Genomic DNA, 25,605 nt, shown 5'->3' with positions numbered 1-25,605 from the left:
TTTATTCTGATTGGCTGAGAGGCACTGTTCCTATGGTAACTGTTGGATAAACTGGTACTTGTCGGATAAGATGTCCGACAAGTCCTTTCATGAAACGCCCCCCAGATCAAAGGGGAAATAATCATCTCAATATGACTATATGGAATTGGCAATGATATTACAATGCATGATAGAACCTTGGATCACGAGTGAATAAGTTGCTTGCTCTTCAAGTACATCTTATAGACGCCTGATATGGTAAACTCATTTTATGCATAATTTTACTCATTTTTTCACAAATTAATCGTCCATTGAATGTTTTTTTTAGTTTGTGTGGTGTACTTTACACAAACCATCATCTGGGAACTTTCGTCTACATGTGACCTAGAAACCAAATGACATAAAAACTATTTATTGGATGGATATGATATTGATATCCATGCATGTCTAAAGTAACAGTTCAGATTTTTGAAGATAATTTATATAAATGCATCCTTATTACCTATTAGTACACTGTACGTATCCTGATTGAAAAGACATAATTGCGACATAATAATCTTTGATTACTTTTCCTACCTGCTAGAACCAAATCCCTTTGAAGAATGACCACCCATGATACTCATCAAGGATATATATATGGGTAATTAATGTTACCTCAATGAATTCGAAATAGCAGATAGCGGGAAGCAAACGCCTACTTCCCCCATTTTTCCCTTTAGCACTCCCCGCACTAACTACAAGTCTGTGACTTCATAACAGCATTTCATTACTTTTGGTTTCGCAACATCAGCTGCAGACCCTTCACTGTACACAATGGTTGAAGGAACAAATCATTGATTCTACCTTTTGAAAATATACAGAAATATTCAAACGGAAGATAGAAATGTGCAGCTTCAAATTTCAGTTTTTACACAAATCTACTTTGAACTTTCATGTCATTTGAGGGCTAGAATTATGTGAATAAAGTATACAAGACAAACTTGCGTGCTTCTTGTAGTGTATTTGAGAAATTTGTGATTTCCTAAAGCTCATTAATAGCACCAAATAACCTAAAGACTGAAGAAAAATAGAGATATCACTGGAGGTGATTTATACCCCAGCCCTATGTCGATAACATGCTGATGCAGTTTCCAACACAGAGTAAATGAATCTTCCAAATCTGTACCTTAAAGAGATGCTCCGGGCTGCAAATATTTTATATTAAAAACAATAAAAAGAGGAAAATGCAGAAAATTTCATCAAAATCTGATAACAAATAGCGAAGTTATCGAATTTTAAACTTTAATAAGCAACATATTGTAAACAGTTATGCACATCGTCATGAATACTCACTAGATGGGCTGATGAAGTCATGTCCCCACTTTCCTTGTTCTTATGTTATTACATAAAATTGTCATTGTTTCATTTTTTTATATATGTGTGAATATATATGTCTCCCTTGTAATGAAATAAGTTGCAGAAATTAATATCTAATGCACTTTTAGTTGTTCAAATATTTTGGGTTCTTGAAGTAAAAAAAAAACTAATTTCAAAGTAAAAATACAAAATAAAAAGTGGGGATATATCTGATATGACATCATCAATTTGCTCATTGAATATTCATGAAGACATGCCAAGAACTGTTTCACCGGAATCATTTTTCTTATTCCTTGTCCAACTTTCATCAAATTTCCAATTTTGTTTGTCTGATTTTTCTTATTCTGTTTAAATCATATTATTTTCAGCCTGTAGTACCCCTTTAAGACCTACATGTATGTGTGTGCCAAATTTCATGAGCAAAGGTCATAACTGAAGAAGTAGTTTATTCTACAAGATGGTTAAAATCAACTCTCTTAATATGCCACTACCATGGTACACAGTTTCCATAACCTGGAAAAAATATGTAGTACCCTTCTTTACCCAAGACCAATGTGTGAGCCAAATTTCATGAGAACTGGTTGATAACTGACAGAGAAGTTAAAACCTCATTATAATAGATGCTACATGTATGTGATGTTTAAAGGGATCCGGGCAGGAAATATTTATAGCTTAACAAAAAAGTAGAATTCACTGAGCAAAATGCCGAAAATTTCATCTAAATCGGATAACAAATAACAAAGTTATTGAATTTTAAAGTGAATATGAATATTCATTAGGTGGGCTGATGATGTCACATTCCCACTTGTTCTTTCGTATTTCATTATATGAAATCAGGTTTATTCAAATTTTTAAACTTCAATAACTTTATCATTTGATATCCGATTTTGATGAAATTTTCAGCATTTTGCTAGGGAATTCTACTCTATGTATTAAGATATTAATATTTTCAGCCCAGACCATCACTTTAATACCTGTTCTGGCAAGTTTCTGGCATGGGGGAGGCATGGGGGATGGGTGGTGGCTTCACGCTCCCCCTTTTTCAAATAAATGTGTAAAAATTACCACCTGATTGTAATGTTTTTTTTCTTCAAAACCGTTCTCCGTCCCTTACCATTGATCAAGATTACCAGGGGTGGTATTCTGGGATCCATTAAGGTAAAACACAATATTTCATCTCCATTAAAATACCCTTAAAATCTCTTCGAATTGGTACTCTTTGAACCACCATCTCTTAATTTCAGTGGCAAGGGCGACATTAGGTGCTTGGAAATAATACATCCTTATGAAAGCTTTTGACAAAGTTCCACACAATTGATTGATAAACAAGAAACAAGCCAAGTTTGATTCATGTCATCAGTGGATGTGTAAAGATGGGTGCAAATTTTCTTAGCAAGTTGTTCTCATCAGGCAACTGTTAAATTCGTGCATCATAATTGGCACCAGTAACTTGTGGGAATCCTCAAAGGAGTGTTTTGGGTCCCAATCTCTTTGTACTATCTGTGAGCAATTTACATGTTTCGAGTTATACCTGTATGTACCTTTTTTAGACGATAGTACAGATTCTTGGTGAGATTACTTGTAATCATGATTCTTCTCAGTTTAATCTTCATGTATCATGGTCTTGGTCTGATAAAATGCACTTGAACATCCATCATGAGAAGTGTAAAGTTCCGACTGTAGGTCCTACGAGCAAGGTGTCAAGTTGCCCTCCAAGGGCACGTTATTTAACAAAGGTAATATTCTATAAAATCTAAAGCATGTTGACTCGAGGAAGAAATCGGACATAACCATAGATGGCATTCTTTTGATGCTCACCTAGAGAAAATTGTTTAAAAAGCTAACAGGCTAGCAGGTATGTTTTCCTTGATGATGTTTAAGATACTTTTTAAAGGACAAGTCCACTCCAACAGAAAGTTGATTTGAATAAAAAGAGAAAAATCAAACAAGCATACACTGAAAACTTCATCAAAATCGGATGTAAAATAAGAAAGTTATGACATTTTAAAGCTTCGCTTAATTTCACAAAACAGTTATTTGCCCATCCTGGTCGGTATGCAAACGAGGCGACTGATGACGTCATCCACTATTTCTTTTGTATTTTATTATATAAAATATTAAAATATTCTAATTTTCTCATTGTCAAAATGACGATTTATTCCTCCCTGAACACGTGAAATTAGCATTGTTTAATACTATATGATTCAGTCAAGTTGGTCCTTAATGTCAAATTTGTAAAAAATAAATATATGTATAATTCAAACAATAAAAAATAAAAGAAATAGTGAGTGATGCACATCATCGACTGACTCATTTGCATGTCACTGAGTTGTGCATATCACTGTTTTGTGAAAAATAGGTGAAACTTTAAAATGTCATAACTTTCTTATTTCATATCTGATTTTGATTAAATTTTCAGCATTATGCTGATTTTTCTCTATTTATTCAAATAAATATTTTTCTGGTATGGAATTGGCCTTTAAGGCTTCGTTTGGGATCATTTTAATATAGTATGATCATGCCATGTGGAAGACATACAAGTTATAATGCCAGCGCGCTGTAAAAGGCTGCGAGGCTAAAGCCAGGGTAATAATATCCAAGTCCTTTGGAAGCGCATAGAGACGTTATTTATAATGTGTTATGCGCTATACAAGAACTGTCTATTATTATTATTATTATAATATGTTGATGCACTGGAGTATGCGCAGAGACAAGCAACTTGTTGAAAGGGCTCTCGCATTCTAATTGATTACGGAAGCTTAAAGGTCAAGTCCACCCCAGAAAATTGTTGATTTGAATCGATTGAGAAAAATCAAATAAACATAATGCTGCAAATTTCATTAAATTTCATTAAAATAAGAAAGTTATGACATTTCTAATTTTCGCTTATTTTTCGCAAAACAGTTAAATGCACAACTCAGCGATATGCAAATGAGAAAGTTGATAATGTCCATCACTATTTCTTTTGTTTATTATTGTTTGAATAAAACAATATTTCAATTTTTACAAATTTGACAATAAGGATCAACTTAACGTAACCATAAACTGTTAAAATTATGGTAATTCCACATGTTCAGGGGGAAATAAAACTTTGTTTCATTTGACAAGGAGAAAATTAGAATATTTCAAATACAAAAGAAATAGTGAGTGGGTGATGTCATCAGTCTGCCAATTTGCATACCGACCAGGATGTGCATATAACTGTTTTGTGAAATTAAGCGAAACTTTAAAATTTTGATGAAATTTTCAGTGTTTTGCTTGTTGGATTGGTTTTCCTTTTTCAAAACGACTTTTTGTTGGGGTGGACTTTGTATTACCACATTTTCTAAAAATATGTTCAATTAATGTAGTAAAATAAAAAAAAACAGAATTAAATCCAAAACTGCAAACGATTTGAGGTTTCTCTGCATTTTCGTGAATTATTGCAGCCTCTGACTCTGTAAAAAAAAAAAAACTAAATATAATTTGTTCGTTACACTGAAATCACGGTTCCATCCTCGAGAGTATTTTGCCATTGAAAATTGAATGCATATTAAGTGGTGCATAACTTCAGACTGGTATTCGGGTAAGCCAGGGGACTCAATTATTTGCACCTAGTATAAGCTAAAGTGACTGCTAACTTCACCAAACTTATCCAAGCATATCACACTGCCATTTATTCTTGATAGCCCCTCCCTGACCACAACTTGAACCTCCCTACCCAGAGCTGGGGAGAGGGGTTAAAATTCTGTCCCCTGCAGGAATGGAGGATGGCTATTTATCAATTATTTCGTTCTAAAATAATATGCTGGGATGACTTGGGTGGTGAAGGTAGCAACCACTTTTGCGTGCAAAGAAGTTAGTCCCCTAACTTAAAACCGAGGATTAGATCCAGGAACCACTTTAAAGTTTGGCCCTTTTAGCACCCACAAAAATTAGCCTTTGGTTGGCTTAGGCTTCTAAAGCTTGGGACCCCTTTGCCTCACCATTAATACTAAAATAGACAGATCAGATTTAGTTCAAACCAAACTCCAAAGTTTACCCTGGAAATTCTGGACTGACACTGACACATGTGACGGAATAATTACATTATTTTTAGAATCATCACATCACAACAATAACATGCCCAATTCCCAACTGAAGCAAGCAGGCTCAATCACTCTCGACACAGCAATCATGCACATACATACAAATTAATACATATAGATCTACATGTAGGATCTATGTTCGGCTCAGTTGGTCTCGCTCACTCAACGACACTGGCAATGCACAGCAATGCAAAACACCATCTCTCTCTTCGTGCAATAGCCAATATATTTGTAAACATGTTAACGAGAACCACCAAGTCTGCTCTGCCATGCCCACAATACACATCATAACGTTTACACACGTTCTAAATGGGCCTGGAACTATAACCCCGACATAACGAAATAATCGCAACGCAGTGACGGAAAAACACTGCGTGGAGTTGACAGCAATTGTTGAGGCCATGAAAACCCGCATATCCTTCTATAATTATTAGACATACCGCCAGACAGTCAACGGCACACTTCTATTTTTACTCACCGACCAAATTCAGAAGCACGGCTTTGGCGAGATGTTTTCCCCGAGTGGTCGAGCTATTTTTAGGAAGAATCGAGCTTTCCTTTGGAATGCCCATCCAGTAGCCGTATAACAGCTATCATACGTCATTATATTCATGCGCACAAAATCGCTCCGTTAAAAGAATAGGTCTTAAATCATATTTTTCATCACTAAAAGGGTAGATAATAGTTGATATTTTCAAGATATGAGGCTAATATTGATATAATTTTGGAATTATAGCAAACCTATAAAAATAACACCGAAACTATTTACCTTCCGTTGTAATGGCGCAAGAGTATTGTGCAGTAATTAGTCCCACACAAACTGGTGCTATTTTGAGGAGGTGGTTTCCCCGTCGCTCTTCTCCGCTGATCTGCGCGTACATAAACATATACGCAATGCCACACGTGTATTTGTTTATCATCCAAAATCCAAATTCAGTATGCTGAGAGCATAGGAAAGTTCTGAGATCTTTTAAAATGTCGAATTTGGGCAAACTGAAGAAAAAGAGTTCGCGATGGCTCAATCACTGGGGATGCTAGCTTCATAGCAAGGCAAAACGGGGCTTCACGGGGTTCTCGAAGAAAATCTGTCAGGCTAGCAACCGATTGACGTCATTAGTTACGGCGGTGACGTCGGATGACCCATATATGGAAAGCACATTAGAATAGTGAAACTCGGAGCGGAAACACCCGCTATTGAGAAGTGTACTATCGTTTGGCCATTTTCCATTATAATGAGGTATGCCTTGAAGTATTGATGTGTCGAAAGTGAATGAAACGGAACGGTCTTTTCTTTTCACATCCAAGTCGCGCATCGAAAAAAGAGAACTACTCCGAAAAACGAGGGAAAGTTCTTGGTGGAACCTCTTCATTCAATTCATCCACATCCCCATGAAAATGTCATTTGTCGTGAATATTCATGTCATTTTTATAATCTTGCTCTAGGAAGTGAATCTTGCTTTACAATCATACTGGCATGAGGTAGATCGTTCTCATCATCACCGTTTAATGGTCATTACCCCCCAAAACATTAAACAATCATTGACCTTTTTAGAGATTAAAGGTAATTCCATCCAGGGTCCCATTTGTTTTGGGAGAAAAAATGTGGAGTTGATGGAGGGGGTCAGGAGGTCGCGCGTCTTGTTGGCCCTGGGGCGAACAAAAGGCGTAAAATGACAGCTTGTCACCACTGATGTCGCGGGACTTGTGCGTCGGATAGGATTTCGTAGATGACGCCGCCGAGTCAAATCCGTGGTGATGTTCATCATCATTAATCATTGTCATACTCATTTCGCCATGATTATCGTCATCATCATCAAGCAATATCACCAATCGTCGTCGACTCGTCATTATCATCATAATCATCACTGATAATCATAGTTTCATCTACACCATCAATCTTCATCACTCATCATCACCATCATCATCTTTATCAGCAGCAGCATATTCACTAGCATGATGGTGGTGGTGGTGGTGGTGGTGGTGGTGGTGGTGGTGGTGGTGTTGACCGTGCATGGTGGAGTGGTGGCCGTGTTGGTGTTTGGTGATGCGATATTATATTGTTACTTGACAAAAAAAAACTTTCGCGAAATTGTGAATGGGGGTGGGGTGGTATTGCTAGGGAGCAAAGACCGAGTTGGCAGTGGTGTACTCGTGCACATACCATGCCGGGAGGGGGAAGTGGGGGGAACAGAATTAGGCCAGTCTACCGTCTGCTTTACCATCGGTACATGGGGGTTTATCAATTGGGAATCAAGGAATGAAATGAAAATCGTAGAATTTTCATATACTCGATATATCGGAGGAAAATCCGTTTTTCTGTAAATAAGTTATATACTGGAGATTTAAAACTGTCAGTATTGCAATTTTATTTAGAGCTATTGGAAACATGGTTGGAATCAGAAGACTTGAGACAAATTCGAAGCAATTATAAATGCAATAATTATATTCTTTTTAATACCATGCTTTCAATTCCAACATGCAGATAAGGTTAAAACATATTGAAGATAAAGATGTATATTTTTAAAGGGATCGATGGATAGGCCTTCATATAAAGTTCGTTCATGGAGTCACAAATAAAATATATTTAACAAAATTCGACACAGTTGGAAAAATTAAAAGCAAGTGCATTGAACGGAAGAAATGAAAAGGGAAATAGATATGGAGGAAATTTTATTATTTTTTCGGATAGGCCTATGCAATTTATTGTCCATGAAAGTTAACTCTGTCAAAAAGATTATAAAGTAGTTCGATAAGAGAACTTTTCACAATTGCAAATTAGAAGTCCCTCCTGTATCAATTGGTTTATCATTATTCTGGTTTGACGTTGAAAACATTTTTCACAGAATAAAAGAATGTTCTTTGAAAAGTGTGGATTCCGATTAAAAATATTACAAGGGATTATGCGGAATTCATATCCACTGACACTTTTTCCTTTTTATTATTGAAATCATATTTTCATAATGTGCGTATATGACGTGTTTCCCTTGTATTAAAGGGAAAGTTCACCCTGACAGAAAGTTTATTGTAAAAATAGCAGAAAAATAATAAAAAATATTGCCGAACGTTTGAGAAAAATTCATCAAATAATTAAAAAGTTATTAGAATTTCAATTATTTGATTTGTGACGTCATATGCGAGCAGCATTCCTACATAGCGAATGGTACAAAATCAATGAAATGTCATTTTCTCAGAAAATTGAAAATGGTTTCCACTGTAACTTTTGTATATCAATAGACAAATCATTTCACACCCGATCATGAAAAGAAAACAAAATTAAATCATCAGGAACCATACAAAATTTGAAATTCATACATTTTATATATTGATAAGACATGGGGCAGCTGCTCGTTTATGACGTCACAAATCCAAAACTTTGAACTCTAATAACTTTCTTACTCTTTAACGGATTTTCCTCAAACCTTCACCAATATTTTTTACTATTTTTTTCTGCTATTTTTGCAACAAAGTTTTCTTCAGGGTGAACTTCCCCTTTAAGATAAGTCACAGCAGTGAACATCGAGTCAACCCATTTTTCTCCTTCCTTGGAGGGTAAAAGTTGAATAAACACACTTTCATTAAAAATCAAAGAAATTATAAGTGGGGATATGACATCAGCTTGCTCATTACGTACTCATGAGCTAGACCATAGGAACGAGCTTTTTTCACTCGGGGGTGCTAATGCAAATCTGAAAAGCACCAAAAAAAAGGGGGGATCAATTTGGTTCCTAGAAATTTGAAAATAAAAAAAACACCCAAAGAAAAAAATTCACTACAAAATGAAGGCCATTTTGGTTACATTTCTCCAGAAATCCGAGGGGTGTTGTCTATGGAGAATAATACAAGCAGCACCCCCAGGACAATCTTGGGGTTGCTTCGATCAGCACGCCCGCTTCCCAGGGCCATTCATGAGGAAGTGTATAGAAGTGTTTCAGCGAAAGAATGCAAAACATTTAAAATTCCATAACTTTGTTCTTGCTCGTCCATTTTTTTTAAGTTTCCAGAAATTTTGTTTGCCATAAATTTACTCCATTCTATTGCTTCGATCAGCACGCCCGCTTCCCAGGGCCATTCATGAGGATGTGTATAGAAGTGTTTCAGCGAAACAATGCAAAACATTTAAAATTCCATAACTTTGTTCTTGCTCGTCCAATTTTTTTTTAAGTTTCCAGAAATTTTGTTTGCCATATTTACTCCATTCTATCATATTATTTTCAGCCTGGAGTACCCCATAAGATAGATGTATTTTTTTCTGCATTATATTTCTTAATCATTTATTTGGATGTACCGGTTAAAATTATACGTACCTGTTTATCAATTATTCTTTGTTCTGTGTTTCTAAGTTTATTTTCTTAATTTGACGATTCGGTTCTATCTAGCTAGTTAAAATTCAGTCTTTCTTGAAGTATGATATGAATTATGATCACTGACATGCTTTGTAAATATATTTGACAATACAATACATTTTGTTGAATGTGAACGGGAAATCAATGAATACATATTATACTGCAGCCTTGATGAATATGAAGGTGTCACGTTAAGATAGTGTAAGTTACACTATCATAAAGTGACACCTAAGTCAAGTATTTCATTGCTGTTTGTAAATGTTGATGTCACTGAAAGAATCAAATAAAAGAATAGGCATACCCCAAAAAAAATAAATCCTCAATAGTCGGCAAAATCCAAATAATGAAATCCGATCAGATGCTTAAGGAGCTATAAGTCTGAGTGCGGTGACGAAAAGAGGGGGTAGTCCTAATGAGTGAAATTATGAGCTTTGTTGGTTTCCTTTTTTATTAAAAAGCATTTTGTAAGGCTTCGGGAAGCGGGGGTGCTGAAGCATCCCAAGTGTATCCACAATCATAATAGCAACACGTACCGCCTGTGAATCAGAACGGTATGATAACAAGTACAAATGTGATAAAAAATCATCTTTATTTTGAAGTGAAAACTTTTCCTTTTTTGCTTGATTTCTTTCCTTTTTTTCAAACATAGCACCCCCTCTTAAAAAAATCATCTCCTTCTTCTTCTTCTTCTTCTTCTTCTCCTCCTCCTGATTCTCGCGCCATAGAAGGTTAAAACAGACAAGGCGGATCCATGGTCGTACTCAGCAGGGGTGAGGAATATGCCTTTTCGATCCCTCCACAGGCCATTAAAACTTAAAAACTTACATTTTTTAACAAAAATTTCCAACAAAATTCATAAAAAGCTTAGACGAAGTCCTTCAATTTCACTCTAGAAAATGAAAAAAAAAGAGTTATTAAGTTTTTGCCCCCACTCAGGAAAAAAAAGACAGTGATATGCAAATGGGCACGATGTCATAATGTATCTCACTCGCTATTTATTAAGTAATTTATTATATTATTTTGGGGGCAGATTTGACAATATTAGCATCTTCATTAATGAATGGCAATGCCATATCATAGGCATCAAATCTTAGGCGTACCTGCCTATTTAAAAAAAAATCACCTACTACAAACTCTGCCAAGAAACCCCTTATTAAAAAGTACTATTACCTCCCTCAATTTTGATACGAGGTACCACGCATCGGTTTTGAAATTCGGTATGGGGGGGGGGGGGCTTAGCAGAAAGTAAGGTCTGAACATCCATTAATTTTTCCATCCCCCCCCCCTCCAAGAACCAAAAAATATCAGAACTATATCATTAATAAGATTTGCTGCACGGCTTTACTGTTTGAACCTCGACCCCCGTTTCACGGATTAAGTGCAAATTATCCGGCTATGGAAACAACCCCTTTTATGCAGTTGTGTCATTGAACTGTGTACAAGCAATGTGTCCTCCTTACAATGGCGAGTGATTAGAATCTCATTATTTCTTTCAGTCATAACGTCTTTGTTTCTTGTCTGATATGACATTAGAATATTCATTACACATTTCCATGCAGGAGGGGCGGATCCAGGATTTCCAAAAGGGAGGGGGGACATTTTGCTGAGGGACTTTTTGACAAGCAAAAAAAAAGGTCTTCACTTTCAAGGGGGGGGGGACTTCTGTTTTAACAGCCATTTGACATTAAAAATTTAATTCTACCTCTCAAGGGGGAGGGGGTGGGCCCCAACATTTCATAAATTTCCCTGAAATTTGGAGCCTTACAAATGTCTTGTAACTAGCAAATAGAACAGAAGACACACACGAGGGATACCTTATTTAATTTGAAATCACCTAAAAGCAATTAAAGACAACATGGCTGTATGCATAAATTTATCCTGGCAGGGGCACCCGGCAGGGGCTTTCCCCGAAGAAACTCAAAAGCGAGGGGCGAAGCAACTAAGCTTATCATGGGGGCGCTTTTGTAAATTCTTTTCCACTGCGTACGACCATGATAGGCAAATTCATTTAGGACTATGTAATAAAAAAATGTATTGATCATATCTGTCTGAGTAAAAAACATACCTGTTGCAAACAAAATATATTTCTTTCCAAAAAATTCACAAACAATCCGAACGCAGAGGGCGTTAATGTTTTGATCAAGGACGGATAAGGCCGGTAGTTGATGGGACTGAGACTGAGACTGAAGAGTCGGATGTGATCATCAAAATCAGTTTATTTAAGTCTGTCACTGAGAAAGTCAAGGATAGAAATTGAAAAGTGTAAGGTATTTTACAATATATAGTAATTATGAAGACTCTCACGTTAATGTATCTGGACGTAATTGGGGAATGATCGATAGTCTATAGCCGCTACGAATAACTACATGTACTTTCCTCAGTCCCATTCATAGAAAAAGACGTTTGCTAGACTTTTTTATACTTGATGTTGTGACTTGTGACGTTACTTACGTGTCACAGTGCTTCGCCTTCGTTTCCAGAAGTTCAGTCTAGTTTTAATCTGGACCATATTTTGGGGCTGATTTTTGGTGTAACTTTTTAAGCATATAGCCTAATACTGTTCTCGGAGTAGAAATGATTAGTATTAGTAGACAGCTGGCAGCCGTGTGTTCATGGTGTTTTGAGGAGTTTTTTAACATGTTTAAATATCTCCTCGTACACAGACGGCTCGCTATCGTGCAGCCACCATTAGGGGACTAAAAATGCAAAATCCCCCTGTTGGGGCTCTTCAATTTTTGTCTTTAATGAATCAAACTTTTTAAAACTAACGCGACCGAAATGCAAATTAATTTGGCATTAATTGCCAAAAAACGGGGAAAAAATCAATTTAAAAGGAACAAAACAGTGACTTACTTTGGCTGTCGCGCAACTTCACTTCCTATTTTATCCGAATTTATAATACTGAAAGGGTTCGCGCTGACGACCACACAACACGGACACGACTCACAAGGGCTGAGCTGTGGTTTCATTGGTTTCTTTTATTGACCAAGGGAAAACAGCCTCTGTATAATGAAATATAATTATAAACAAGCACATGATTAATATAATATAATTACCACACATTACATAATAGCGGTATGAAAAAGTAGTACAGTTCTAAACATAACAAATACAGATTTACATTATCTATCAAGACAATAAACTACATTTTCTCAGTGACTATTAAGGACAAAGTAAATCAAGAAGTATATCTCTTTCCTTCATTAGATATAAAATAATATCAACAATATGTTCGTATTCAGAAAATCACAATAAAATACATATGATATAAGTTGAACAACTCTCACTAGACCGTGAACTCACTAGTCAGGCACTAATTCCGCATTTTACTTCAACATCTTAAGTACATGAAGGGAAGTCCTTGCAGAAGTCCTATAACATAGAAAATGATCAATGTCACAAATATACACAGCCATGTTAAGTGATACATAACTATGGTAACATTAGATTTACTATTTGGTCTATTGACACTGACTTTTTATTCATTTCTTTTATTTAAAGCTGTGCAATAATTACACAAATAAATCAAAATCACATCAAAATGAATATTATACCTGTAGCAATTGGTAATGCAATATATATATATATGTATATAATATAATAATCAAAACTCAGGCACGTAACGGATCACTATCAAGTGAGCTTTCTGTCCAATCAAATATTCCAAAAAAATTGAGTAAATATTATAACATGCATTTATATATATATCACAGTAATAGTATAACATATCAATGAAATAAACATTCAATTTACTAAAATAAGAATATATATATATAAATCAACTTACTTCTATACTTAAAAATTAAACTTTCTTCTGTAGGGACAAGTCTCCTCCTCAACAACAAACAGTGGGAATGCCCTTGCTACTGCCAGTGTCATGAGTCACTGGACTCTCCCTAGCTAACAATAACAGTGCAATGGTGCACATCGAAGTACAAAAGCATCCCTAAAGGGGGTACATGAATTGGCATTACTGCTACTCCTAAAAAGGCGGGAAAGAATTAGCCAATGAGCTTAGAGAGGGAAAGAGTAAGTCAAAGTTGGTAAAGTACAGAGAGGGAGAAAGAGAACTAAAGATAAAGTTTGCAGATATAATGTGAAATATAGATTCATTTTATACATTATATTCAAATGCTACATGTACTGAAATGAAATAATAAAACATAGTATCCTTTTAACTTTTTTTTAAAGAAATATTATACAAGGAAAATCCAATTTACAACAATACACAAACATATGGCCATTGAGTCCCCTGTACAGATCGCGCTAGAACTTTGATCTCTGTATTTGGTGAGTGAAGCCAACGGAGTTCAGCTGAACAACCACCATAACAGAGACCGAAGCTTGTGGTCTAAAGGGATAGTAGACTCTAATTAAAGTTAAGGTTAAGTCACTCACACGTATTGCGAGGTTAGTATTAGTCACCAAAGGGTTCATTACCATCCTGCCTGTGGGGAATCTACAGGTAGGACTATGGTATGCCAATGCTGTACACAGCATACAATTGAAAAATTCATTAAAATATCACTTTTGTGACCAAAAATACTAATTTCCATACAGTTGCAATTTATTTTTCATTAGTAATTTTTGTATTCACCAGAGTGCTCGAAAACATGAATTTTGGGCATATTTTTATGTACGTCCTCTATTGGTAGAAAGTAATAATATGGCAAGACAATCATTTTTCAATCTCTTTTCAGTTAATAAAAATCAATTTAAAGAATAAAATTTACTTAAGGGTCAAGTTATATGATGAATAGCTGTATTGGAACCTGACAGTGTCAAAAAATCAAGCATTTGTCCCAAAGAAAAAGAGAGAAAATAAGCCAAACATTGCCAACCTTTTTTCACCACGCAGGGAGGAGTAACAGAGAACAAGGTTATATCATAACCTTGTTCATAGAATGAGTGAGTATTAGTATATTGATATTAGTATACTGATATTATTATACTGAGTTTAAGTAATATAACTTGTCTTGACTTAACTTAAGCTTAACGTTAGACCTAATTTTCTGTTTGTCGCATTAATTTCCAAAGTTTTATTCAACTCGTAGACAGTCACAGACAGAATTCCTGCTGTTTGCTCTTACTAAATGGGTTATGCACTTATAAATAGTTTTTTAAAAAATGATTGTAGATCTACATAACGTAATAAGACACACACAAAAATACAACTCTGAGGCTATATCTGGAATTAAATTTTGATAATTATTGATAATGTTCTCACTTATTTTATTATAAACTTTGGTTCTTTAAATGGGATATTCACCCTGACAAAAAGTTTATCGTAAAAATACCAGAAAAAATAATTAAAAATATTGCCAAAGTTTTGAGAAAAATTCATCAAATAATAAAAAAGTTATTAGAATTTCAATTATTTGATTTGTGATGTCATATGCGAGCAATATTCCTACATAGAGAATGGTAAAAAATTAATGAAATGTCATTTTCTCAGAAAATTGAAAATGGTTTTCACTGTACCTTTTGTGTATCAATAGACAAATAATTTCACACCCGATCATAAAAAGTAAACAAAATTAAGTTATCAAGAACCATACAAAGTTTGAAATTCATGCATTTTATATTACATAACACATGGGGCAGCTGCTCGTTTATGACGTCACAAATCCAAAAGTTTGAACTCTAATAACTTTCTTACTCTTTAACGGATTTTCCTCAAACCTTCACCAATATTTTTTACTATTTTTTTCTGCTATTCTTGCAACAAAGTTTTCTTGAGGGTGAACTTCCTCTTTAACATCTTGTTTAACCTTATCATGTAATCATTTCTTTCCTCATCCAACCAAGTGTTATTCATTTCATTCTGTTTTGCAATAGACAGACCCTTGATGAAACATCTTTGCCTCGATTTCCAACCGCATCATCAATGCTCCCCGTCAATATTTGTCCAAGATTTCCCCTAAGACTGAAAATACGATTGAGCCTGACAGTCCAGACCAATGCTGATGACATTTCTGAGCGGGGTGTACCTACTTAAGGTGTTTCTCCAGGGTGATCCTGGCGAGACAATGGAAGAGAAGAAGATGGAACCGTCTAAACCTCCACCATGTCCCAGCTGGACCACACAAGAAGAGCTTGATGGCATGGCCCTAGATATCTATGGTGAGGGTTGCTTATCTAAAATTGAAAATTAATAATCATAAATTTGTTTAGCCCTTACAGGGGAAGTTCACCCTGATGGAAAGTTTATGAAATTGTAAACATAGCAGAAAAAATAATCAAAAATATTGATGAAAATCCATCAAAGAGTAAGAAATTTATTGGTAGCTTGATTTTTTTTTTATTTGTGAAGTCGTGTGCAAGCAGCTTCCCCATAGGTCGTGAAGTTATAAAATCAATGAAATGTTTTCTAATAAATTCAAATGGTTACTGTGTCTTCAGTATATCAACAGACAAATCATTCCACACCCACTCCTGGAAGCAAGAAAAAAATTAGTCACCATGAAAAATAAAAAAATTAAAATTTATGCATTTTTTTATCACATAACATATGGGGCAGCTGTTGGTATAATGCATAAGTTCTAATAAGTTTCTTAATCTTTCATGTATTTTTTTTTCAAACTGCACATGTGTTTTTTTTTCTGGTATAAGTCATAAAATTTTGCGGCGCTATCTCTTTGCATTTCGGGAATATCACGCGAAGCGTCAAGGGGGGGGCATCATGTCCCCCCCCCATCATAATTGTGAAGCAGTACATGTACCAAGTTAAACACTTGGGTTGGTATTTTCATGGCATTGAAACCTTTGACAAAGTGCCAATAACTTTAATCTTGCAGAGATGGGTGTCATAACAATATTAAATTTGCAAGGAAATGACTCGAACAAGCTATAAGATTCAGAATTGTGCCTGTAATACTACCAGTATACAGTGATATAGAGATCAATTACAATGACAGGTAATCGTCAATCTTTTAAAACCTGTGTATAGCTTTGGTAAAGGGTCAATAATGTGATTGATAATCGATTATAATCTAATATGACAGTCTTACTGAAGCATAGAGACCGTTAGATATTTTTCCAACTGCACTTCTCTGAGAAAATTTCAAATATTCAAATCTTGGATATATAGCGCCCTCTCTCGGCGATGCTTGTTTTAAATTAAAAAAATGGGCATTCAAGCACTTATCTTATAAATTTATTGATTAGATATCCAAAAGTTACAGACAAAGAACATATCTTGAAAGTTTCAGCCCATTCCATGATTTGGAATAGGATTTAATTGAAAGACAAAAACACACAGATATTTTAATTTGATCGGGTGACCCGATCAAGTTAAATTTCCATGTAAAATCGCAAAATTTATCCTGTAAAACACATTTTCATTTCATATCCTCCACATCATAACTGTTATAGGGCATATCCATTCATATTAGCTAGCAATGAATTGGAATAGTGATAGGTGCATTTTGGTGGATTTACCAAAACTATCCACAAGCTTTAAAATTTTCACTGATCCTTCTTCATCTTGCAGACATCATCCGAGACATCCAAGACCCCGAGAAACCAAACACCCTTGAAGAGTTGGAGGTGGTCTACGAGGACGGAGTCACTGTAGCCGCACTTGAGACAGAGGAACAGGGTCACGTGATCAATCTTGAATTCACTCCAACCGTTCCTCACTGCTCCTTGGCAACCCTGATTGGTAAATACAGTGAAACCTGTCTATAAAGACCACTCAATGGTCACAAAAAAAGTGGTTTTAGTTGAGGCTCGGACTAAAACCTTGGTACCCGGGTCCCGCCCGGAAGCCTTTAAATTAGATCAAAAGCCTGTGATCAATCGTAAGACGGGGCCCTGTGCTTCTCAACCTTTTGGGTCAAACATGCTTTTCATGAATTATCTTTGAAGGACATAATCATTTTTTATTCATTTTTTTTCCACCCACTCTACAAAATCTTAATGAGAAAAATATTTAACAAATATGGTAACTTTGCTTATCACCTTTCCCCATTTTCAAAGAGAAATGTCTGATTTTAACACATCATATTGCATTGAAGATAATGTTAAATCATTGATTTTTTTTTGTATGCCACTCTGATGTGATGTGATTTGAGAGTTAGGTTACATCCAAGATGTGTCACGTTATATTTGGATGGATATTTTCTATTATTGTCTCGCCCACCAGAGGTGAAGGTGAGACTTAGGGATCCAAATGTTGTCCGTCCGTCACAAACCTGTAATGACACATAACTCCACAACCGTTAGTCGCTTTTCAACCAAACTTGGATGGTAGATGGACTTGGGGGACCTGCATGTTATGCTGCAGTCTGAGGTCACATGGTAAGGTCATAGGTCATTTTCAGGTCAACGTTAAAGTTTACATGCAAGACTCTATTATGACACCTAACTCCACAACCGCTTTTCAACCAAACTTGGATGGTAGATGGACTTGGGGAACTGCATTTGATGCTGCAGTCAGAGGTCACATGATAAGGTCAAAGGTCATTTTCAGGTCAACGTTAAAGTTTACATGCAAGACTCTCTTATGACACCTAAATCCGCAACCGTAAGTTATATTTCAACCAAACTTGGATGGTAGATAGACTTGGGGGACTGGCATGTTATGCTGCAGTCGGAGGTTACATGGTAAGGTCAAAGGTCATTTTCAGGTCAACATTAAAGTTTACATGCAAGGCTCTTATGACAAGTGTTATTCCATCCCAGTCATTTCACAATGAAGTTTCGATATATTTCTCTTGCGTGCCCTCGCAAATCACAATATTTCTGTTATTTTCATAAGTGGGCGAGACACAAAATTGCTTTTGCCTTGTGTTGTATGCCTTTTTGATGTGGTGGGATTTGAGAGTTGAATCTAAGATGTGTCACATTATATTTTTAAAAATAAGACTTGACTGAAATATGGTTGCTTATCAGTGATTATTTTCTCGATGTGAAGCCTTTCAAGTTCATTCAAGGTTCAGAAACCATGGGAAATGAGAGAGAAAGAAATAAAGAGAATTGAAATGAGGCTTTTAAATCGCCAAATCCATTCTGTAGACTGCTCAAGGCGCATTAAGAGTTAAAAAAATAGTTTTTTTCAACCGAGGTACAATTTTTTATGTTTTCAGGAAGGCTATTCCACAAAGTGGGGCATGCAAAAGCAAATGAGAAGAGAATGAAAGATAGTTAAAGGGGGGGTATAGAAAATTTGTCAGGGAAATAGAAAATAAGTATGGTGATTAATAAGTAGTAGATGTGCAAATGGACAAGGTGTATGAAAGTAGTGAAAATGAATATATGACATGATAAGGACTGTTTAAATTGGAGTAACTCATCATATCAGTGAACTAACACACCAAAGGAAGGGACATTAGAAGCTGTGAGTGGCAATGTTCTTAAAGCTAATAACTTTGTCTTGACCAGGGACTCACTTTTATAATTATGAGGGGAGCAATAAAAAGCTCTCCTAAATTAAGGGGAGCATTAGGAGAGCACTACAAAAAGCTCTTCTTTGACATACAAGGGGAGCTCTCTTGTCTAATTTCAGAATGGATGGAGTAATGTACACTAAGTTACAACCCACAACCAAAGGAGACAAACAATCAGATCTATGCAATATTTATCTCATTGAACTCTTTAAAGGTCAAGTCCACCTCAGAAAATGTTGATTTAAATCAATATAAAAAATCAGACAAGCACAATGCTGAAAATTTCATCAAAATCGGATGTAAAAAAAGAAAGTTATGACATTTCAAAGTTTCGCTTATTTTCAACAAAATACCTATATGAACGAACCAGAGAGTCGATGACGTCACTCACTCAATATTTCTTTTGTTTTTTTATTGTTTGAATTATACAATATTTCAATTTTTACGAATTTGATTATTAGGACCTCATTGCCTGAAGCACAAAATGTTAAAATAATGGAATTCCACATGTTCAGGGAGGAATGAAACTTCATTTCACATGACAATGACGAGAAAATATATTTTTTTTTCATATTTTATATAATAAAATACAAAAGAAATAGTGAGTGAGTGATGTCATCAACTGTCTCATTTGGATGTAACTGGCTCGTTCATAAAACTATTTTGTTGAAAATAAGCGAAACTTTAAAATGCCATAACTTTCTTATTTTACAACCGATTTTGATGAAATTTTCAGTGTTATGCTTGTTGAATTTTTCTCTTTTTATTCAAATCAAGTTTTTGTTTGGGTGGACTTGTCCTTTAATGTCATTCTTGCAAGTGTGTTATTGCCTACAATGTAACTGTGTGTTATTTACAAAACCTTGACGGAGAATGAGGTTTTCAAGGTTGACTGATACTCTTGTTAAGCAATCGCTGAGACGAGTAATAAGTCGCTCTACCAAAAATGGGTTAAGGAGAGCAGTAGAGAGTGATCACTCCCAAGTCTCACTCCCCTTAAAACTGAGTCCCTGCTTGATATTTTCTAATTGAATCTTTGTATACTAGGTCTTTGTCTTAGAGTCAGGTTGGAGAGAAGTCTTCCAAGTAAACACAAGGTAAAACAACCCCTACAAAGACATCTGCATGTATATAGAGAGAGTGAGAAAGAGGGAGAGAGAGAGGGAGAGAAAGAGTAGAAAGAGAGGGAGAGACAAAGACTAACAGACAGACAATGTTAAAAGGGAAAATATTAGTGAGCTTTTTGACATCTGTCATTGTTTGAACAGAAGATAAAATGGAATAATTTCCTGAGTAATACATTGTTTTCAGGAACATATTTTTATAAAATTCATGCATAACATCTCTCAATTGAGCTCTTAAAGGTCAAGTCCACCCCAGGGAAATGCTGACTTGAATAAACAGAGAAAAATCAAACCAGCATAGTGCTGAAAATTTCATCAAAATAGGATGCAAAATAAGAAAGTTATGGCATTTTAAAGTTTCGCTTATTTTTCACAAAACAGTGATATGCACAAATAGGTAAGTCAGTCAATGATGTCCATCATTCACTATTTCTTTTGTTTTTTATTGTTTGAATTATACAGAATTGCATTTTTTTTATAGATTTGACAATAAGGACCAACTTGACTGAACCATATAGTATTAAGCAATGCTAATTCCACATGTTCCGGAAAGAATTAATCATTGTATCACTTGACAATGAGGAGAAAATTAGAATATTTCATATAATAAAGTACAAAAGAAATAGTGAGTGGGTGATGTCATAATCTCCTCATTTGTATACCAGCCACGGTGTGCATATAACTGTTTTGTGAAATTAAGCGAAGCTTAATTTGATGAAAATTTTGGTGTTATGCTTGTGGTATTTTTCTCTTTTTATTCAAATCAACATTTTGTTGTGGACTTGTCCTTTAACCCTATATAGCCCGGGGGGGCGCTAAAAGGCCCCCCCCCCCCGACATTTTTCGCGATAATTTCTAAATGCAAGAAATAATACGCTGATATTTCATAACTTTCTTTCACATCCCGCACATTTTGAGACCCTGTTTGCGAAAATCGGGGGTACACTTGCGGAGATATAGCACATATTCGTGACCAATGTCACTGAAAATGGCAATTTCCATCGACTTTTGTGTGTACAATGTATGGGTTTACAAGAAGTGTTGTCAGATGAATGTTTTTTTTCTGTTTTTCCTCACATAACTTCCTTTTGGGCTATCACCAACTATTCTAGATTAAAAAAAACAATAAAAAATAGAGATTTCAAAACAAAGAAATACATAAGAATTTGGAAACACGGAAGGAAACAACATTATCGAGAAAAATTAGCATATGCGCATAATTAATTACTATTATAATCTAATAATTATACAATTTCAATACAGTTGAGTGAGCTGTCTTTTAGATTACATGACTGGCTACTAATATGCTTGATTCCATTGCATTTTCTCAAAAAATGGGGGGAAAACTACAAAAAAATGAAAATTCCTTGAAAAAATTGAATATTTGCATAATTAATTAGGGCTATTCCACGGTTACTCACGTTACATTTGGAGACACCTTGATTCATACTTGGAGCTGTAACTCCATTATTATTGATAGGAACTAAACATCTCCTTATCACAAAGTACACAGTCTGACTATCCTTCGGATAAAAACAAAACTTGGGAAATTCTATTATGCTCCTGGCAAATCTTTGGAATGTGTCGGTTACTCACGTTACATGATTTGGACATGCATAAAATGAAAAGTCAACATAAGTGAAAAGTCTCCTCATACAAGGCTTTTATGAAAGTTGATTATATCCATTTCAAAGAAGTATATTTGGGAGACAAACTTTGTATATAATTAAAAAAATAAAGAACACATGGTTTTTACTTGGGGTGCAGATAATATGGTTACTCACGTTACGGTTACTCACGTTACATTTTGTCCATGTATGGTTAACAACACACATGTCATTAAAAATTCAATAATGTGTGTAAAATTCATTGCTAGGAGCATCTAAAAGAGATTTTATACCAAAAATTGGAACAATTGGAGCTTTATTAGGGAGTAGGAGGGAAAAGTATGATTTCGCTTACTAATTATGCATAAATTAGCATAATCGCTTAATACCAATTTGCATGAAATAAATTACTATATAGTATTGTAGATTATGTCCAAGACAACCTGCACACAAATTTTCGACGTGATTGTGCGGCCAATGGCCGAGATCTCAAGGGGGGCCTGGGAGCCCCCCCCCCTCCCCCCACCCCCCGGGCCATATCAACTCCCAAAATACCCCGGCCTAGATAGGGTTACAGGTAAGGGCATTCAATGTGTTGTTCAAACACTCTTTAAAGTTAGGTTAATCAAAACCAAGTCTTACTAATGCACTCTCGCATTGTGAATACTTCTACTAATATTCATTTTTTGTGTGCGATTGTATGACCACTGATATTTTGATGAACAAAGAGTCGCATCAAAGAGATGTACCCTCATTTTGCTTTTAATTAATCAATAATAACTTCACAACTCACCATGAGACTTAAAACTTGACATCCCACAGAAAATGTTACCGAAATGAATAATTTTTATTGGTTACTCACATTACATGATGGTTACTCACGTTACAAAGTTACTCACGTTACAGTTTTTCTTTATCAATTTTATAAAAAAATTGTACTTTTTAATGATTTTGATAGTCATCACTGTGTCAAAGATTGTTTGAAGGAAGAGAATTTAAAATCCCACCAATTAACTGTGAAGAATTTTTCTCTCAGAAAACAAAGTCAGTTTTTTGGTTACTCACGTTACATCACCTGAGCAGGTTGCAATATTTATTTTTGAATGAGTACTAAAAATTTACTTGAAAAGCAGTTGTGTATTTTAAGTAATTTGACTCTTCTAAACTTCAGAAATATATAAAGTGGTATGTTGTTGCAACAACAAAATGGTAATAAGGCATATTTCATTTTTCACTATTTTTCTTGTATTTTGGTACACAATGGAAGACACAACTTTTGAACATTTTTTCCAAAGTATACATATGAAAATAAACTTTTTATTTCTTGTTCCTGAAAATATCATGTATGAAGGACTTAAAGTATTAAAAAATTCAAGAAAATATTGAATTTGAATTTTTAAGCTCATGTCCACCAACCTGTGGAATTGCCCAATTAATTAGATAAATAAAGAATGATAATAAATATCACAAATTTGACAGCGTATTCTTGTAAAATACATAATGAGACACCCACACACCAAGTTTGGTCGCAATCGGTCAATAAATGGCCGAGATCTGAGGGGGGCCTAATAGGCCTTCCCCGAGCTATGCAATTTCAAAATAGCCCGGGCTATAAAGGGTTAATATTCAAGGATGACTCTACAGTATATTTCATTGATGTTTAAAACACACATATTTTCATCCATTGTTTTTATGATACAGATTGACATCATTGTCAAAAAGGGAACGCATGCAACTGAGGAAGAAAGTAAGTATGGTGTCTGTGAAAAAAAAGTTTTGATTCAACTTGCATTTTATCAGTCGTTTCTATTACGCAAGATGTTTTACCTCTCCCAAAATATGTTTATAAATAAATCTGGATTACGTTTTCGAGCTTTGTCCAGTCAGCTTCACATAGAATAGGACAGTTGCAATATTATACTTAAAAGGGCATGGAAACTTAAAGAGAAATGCCAGTAGTTGCAGTAAACACTGATTTCATGAGAAAGTCTGTAAAACCAGGCTTAATTGTCAGTATATCATCGAGGATCTAGATCTGGTAGTCACATAAACTGAACTTTGTGAAATCTACGCTGAAAAATATTCACCCTAAATGACCACCAAAGTGTCTGTTTGTATAAATAAAGAATATGTGTCAAAGGATTCTGGAATAAATTGTGTAATTGCTGAGAGATTAGCAAATAAGCACAGGATTCGGGTCAAGCGTCGGGCACGACATTCAAAGCAATAATAATACACTGTCCCACGTGCACTTATCTGTGCTGGTGATCTTCAGTGTGAATATTTTTCAGCGTAGATTTCAAGATTTCATAAAGTTCAGTTTATGTGACTGTACCAGATCTAGATCCTCGATGATATACTTACAATTAAGCCTGGTTTTACAGACTTTCTTATGAAATCAGTGTTTGCTGCAACTACTGGCATTTCTCTTTAATGTTAATCATTAATCTCTTTAATCGTTCAAGGTGTATGTATTATCACTGATATCTGTTAATAAACTCACATCATTTGGTACTTCCTTTTCTCTCATAATTTCAACATTATTATTACTTTACTTTTATTCAACTTTGCTATGTATTAATGTTGATCAGTAATCTCTTTGATCGTTCATGGTGTATTTATTATTATTGACGTCTGTTACTAGACACTCATGCCCTTCTGTACTTCCTTTTCTCTTATTTTTAACAGTTAACAAACAAATCAACGACAAGGAAAGAATAGCAGCAGCTATGGAGAATCCCAACCTCCGGAAACTTGTTGAAAAATGTGTCAGCATCGAGGATTACTGAAAAGAGACCTTGGGCTACTATTGAAACTCTAGCATTGCAGGAGGTTTAAGTGCGGTGGTTGAATCAAGTAGGCGTGTTCAAGCGTTCTGTAGAAACGTATTGTACCTTGCTAGAAGCATGTGAAGGTGAACCACCTTCTGACCCGGTCTGAAGCGTACCAAAGCAAACCGTGGCTTGATGATGGTGTTAACTCAGGCTGACCTTCACCCAACTGTATCAGAGCGGCAAGTGGTAAAATGAAAATCAGGGAACGTAGCGAAGTGTACAGATTGATACCCGCGAGAAAAGCGCATCTGGATGCTTTCAAAATGAACCATACTGCTTGTACGAAAAAAGCTCATGAATCCCATGAATGTATTAAACAGTGTCCCTTTTGAGCAGGAAACTCTTTAACATTATCTTCGGAAGGTGGTTTCAGCGAGGTAGAAGCACTGTGGCAGCTGGTTCTGATCAAAATTGCATTTTTGATTGTGGAATTGTGGATCTAGTATATGATGGGTTTGTTGGAATAAATTGGATAAATTTTGTGCAGAATTACCAGTGTTGTCTTTGACAAGATGTACCCATGCCATTATATAGTGCGTCCCAGAAAAAAGGAAACCGGGATTCCCACATCTCTTTGTCTTCAAAGGCAAATTAATTAAGATATTTTTCATTTACATAATCATCTAATTCAATTATTCCTCTACATTCTGTTACCTAATATGTGACGAACACTTCTCGCACTTATGAGCAAAAGGATTCGAAATTTTAATGTCAAAATCAGGTTGCGCAGAAAATTCGAACAAGATTGGTTCGTGATACATCAACTGCGCTTATTTGACTCATTAGCATTTCTTTTGTATTCTTTGTTAAGTTTCTCTCACTGATCCCTGAAAATGAGGGTGGGTTCAGATTAACATGTGAGTTTCTGCGCAAATCGTTTCCGATAGGCCTCAGTGTTTATTGTTT

At 35.3% G+C, this 25,605-nt stretch overlaps 2 protein-coding genes across 5 annotated transcripts in view; one reads left to right on the top strand and one right to left on the bottom strand.

Annotated features, from left to right (window-relative positions):
• LOC121415207 (myocyte-specific enhancer factor 2A-like) overlaps positions 1-5,967 on the bottom strand; it is a 77,181-nt gene extending 71,214 nt beyond the window's left edge. Inside the window, exon 1 of one of the 2 annotated variants that reach the window (XM_041608372.1) lies at positions 5,881-5,967. The gene's annotated coding sequence lies outside the window, so the exon portion shown is untranslated. The remainder of the gene's footprint in view (positions 1-5,880) is intronic. The other variant, XM_041608373.1, reaches the window with a different exon arrangement.
• A 5,896-nt stretch (positions 5,968-11,863) lies between these two features.
• On the top strand, positions 11,864-25,395 carry LOC121415205 (cytosolic iron-sulfur assembly component 2A-like). Of its 3 annotated transcripts, none has more exons than XM_041608369.1 (6): positions 11,864-12,007; positions 15,588-15,868; positions 17,238-17,408; positions 20,182-20,231; positions 23,567-23,612; positions 24,554-25,395. In XM_041608369.1, the coding sequence occupies exons 2-6, from the start codon at positions 15,706-15,708 to the stop codon at positions 24,652-24,654; spliced, it is 531 nt and encodes a 176-aa protein (XP_041464303.1). In that variant the 5' UTR covers positions 11,864-12,007; positions 15,588-15,705; the 3' UTR covers positions 24,655-25,395. The 3 variants fall into 3 exon arrangements, with proteins under 3 accessions (XP_041464303.1, XP_041464304.1, XP_041464305.1); XM_041608370.1 differs by having other exon boundaries at positions 15,584-15,868; XM_041608371.1 differs by having other exon boundaries at positions 11,864-12,012; positions 15,584-15,868.
• Positions 25,396-25,605: the final 210 nt, after the last annotated feature.

This window comes from Lytechinus variegatus, chromosome 5 (assembly GCF_018143015.1).
Source record: "Lytechinus variegatus isolate NC3 chromosome 5, Lvar_3.0, whole genome shotgun sequence".
NCBI lineage: Eukaryota > Metazoa > Echinodermata > Echinoidea > Temnopleuroida > Toxopneustidae > Lytechinus > Lytechinus variegatus.
The sequence above is the reverse complement of the archived record's forward strand: the minus strand, read 5'-3'. Positions and strand labels throughout refer to the sequence as shown.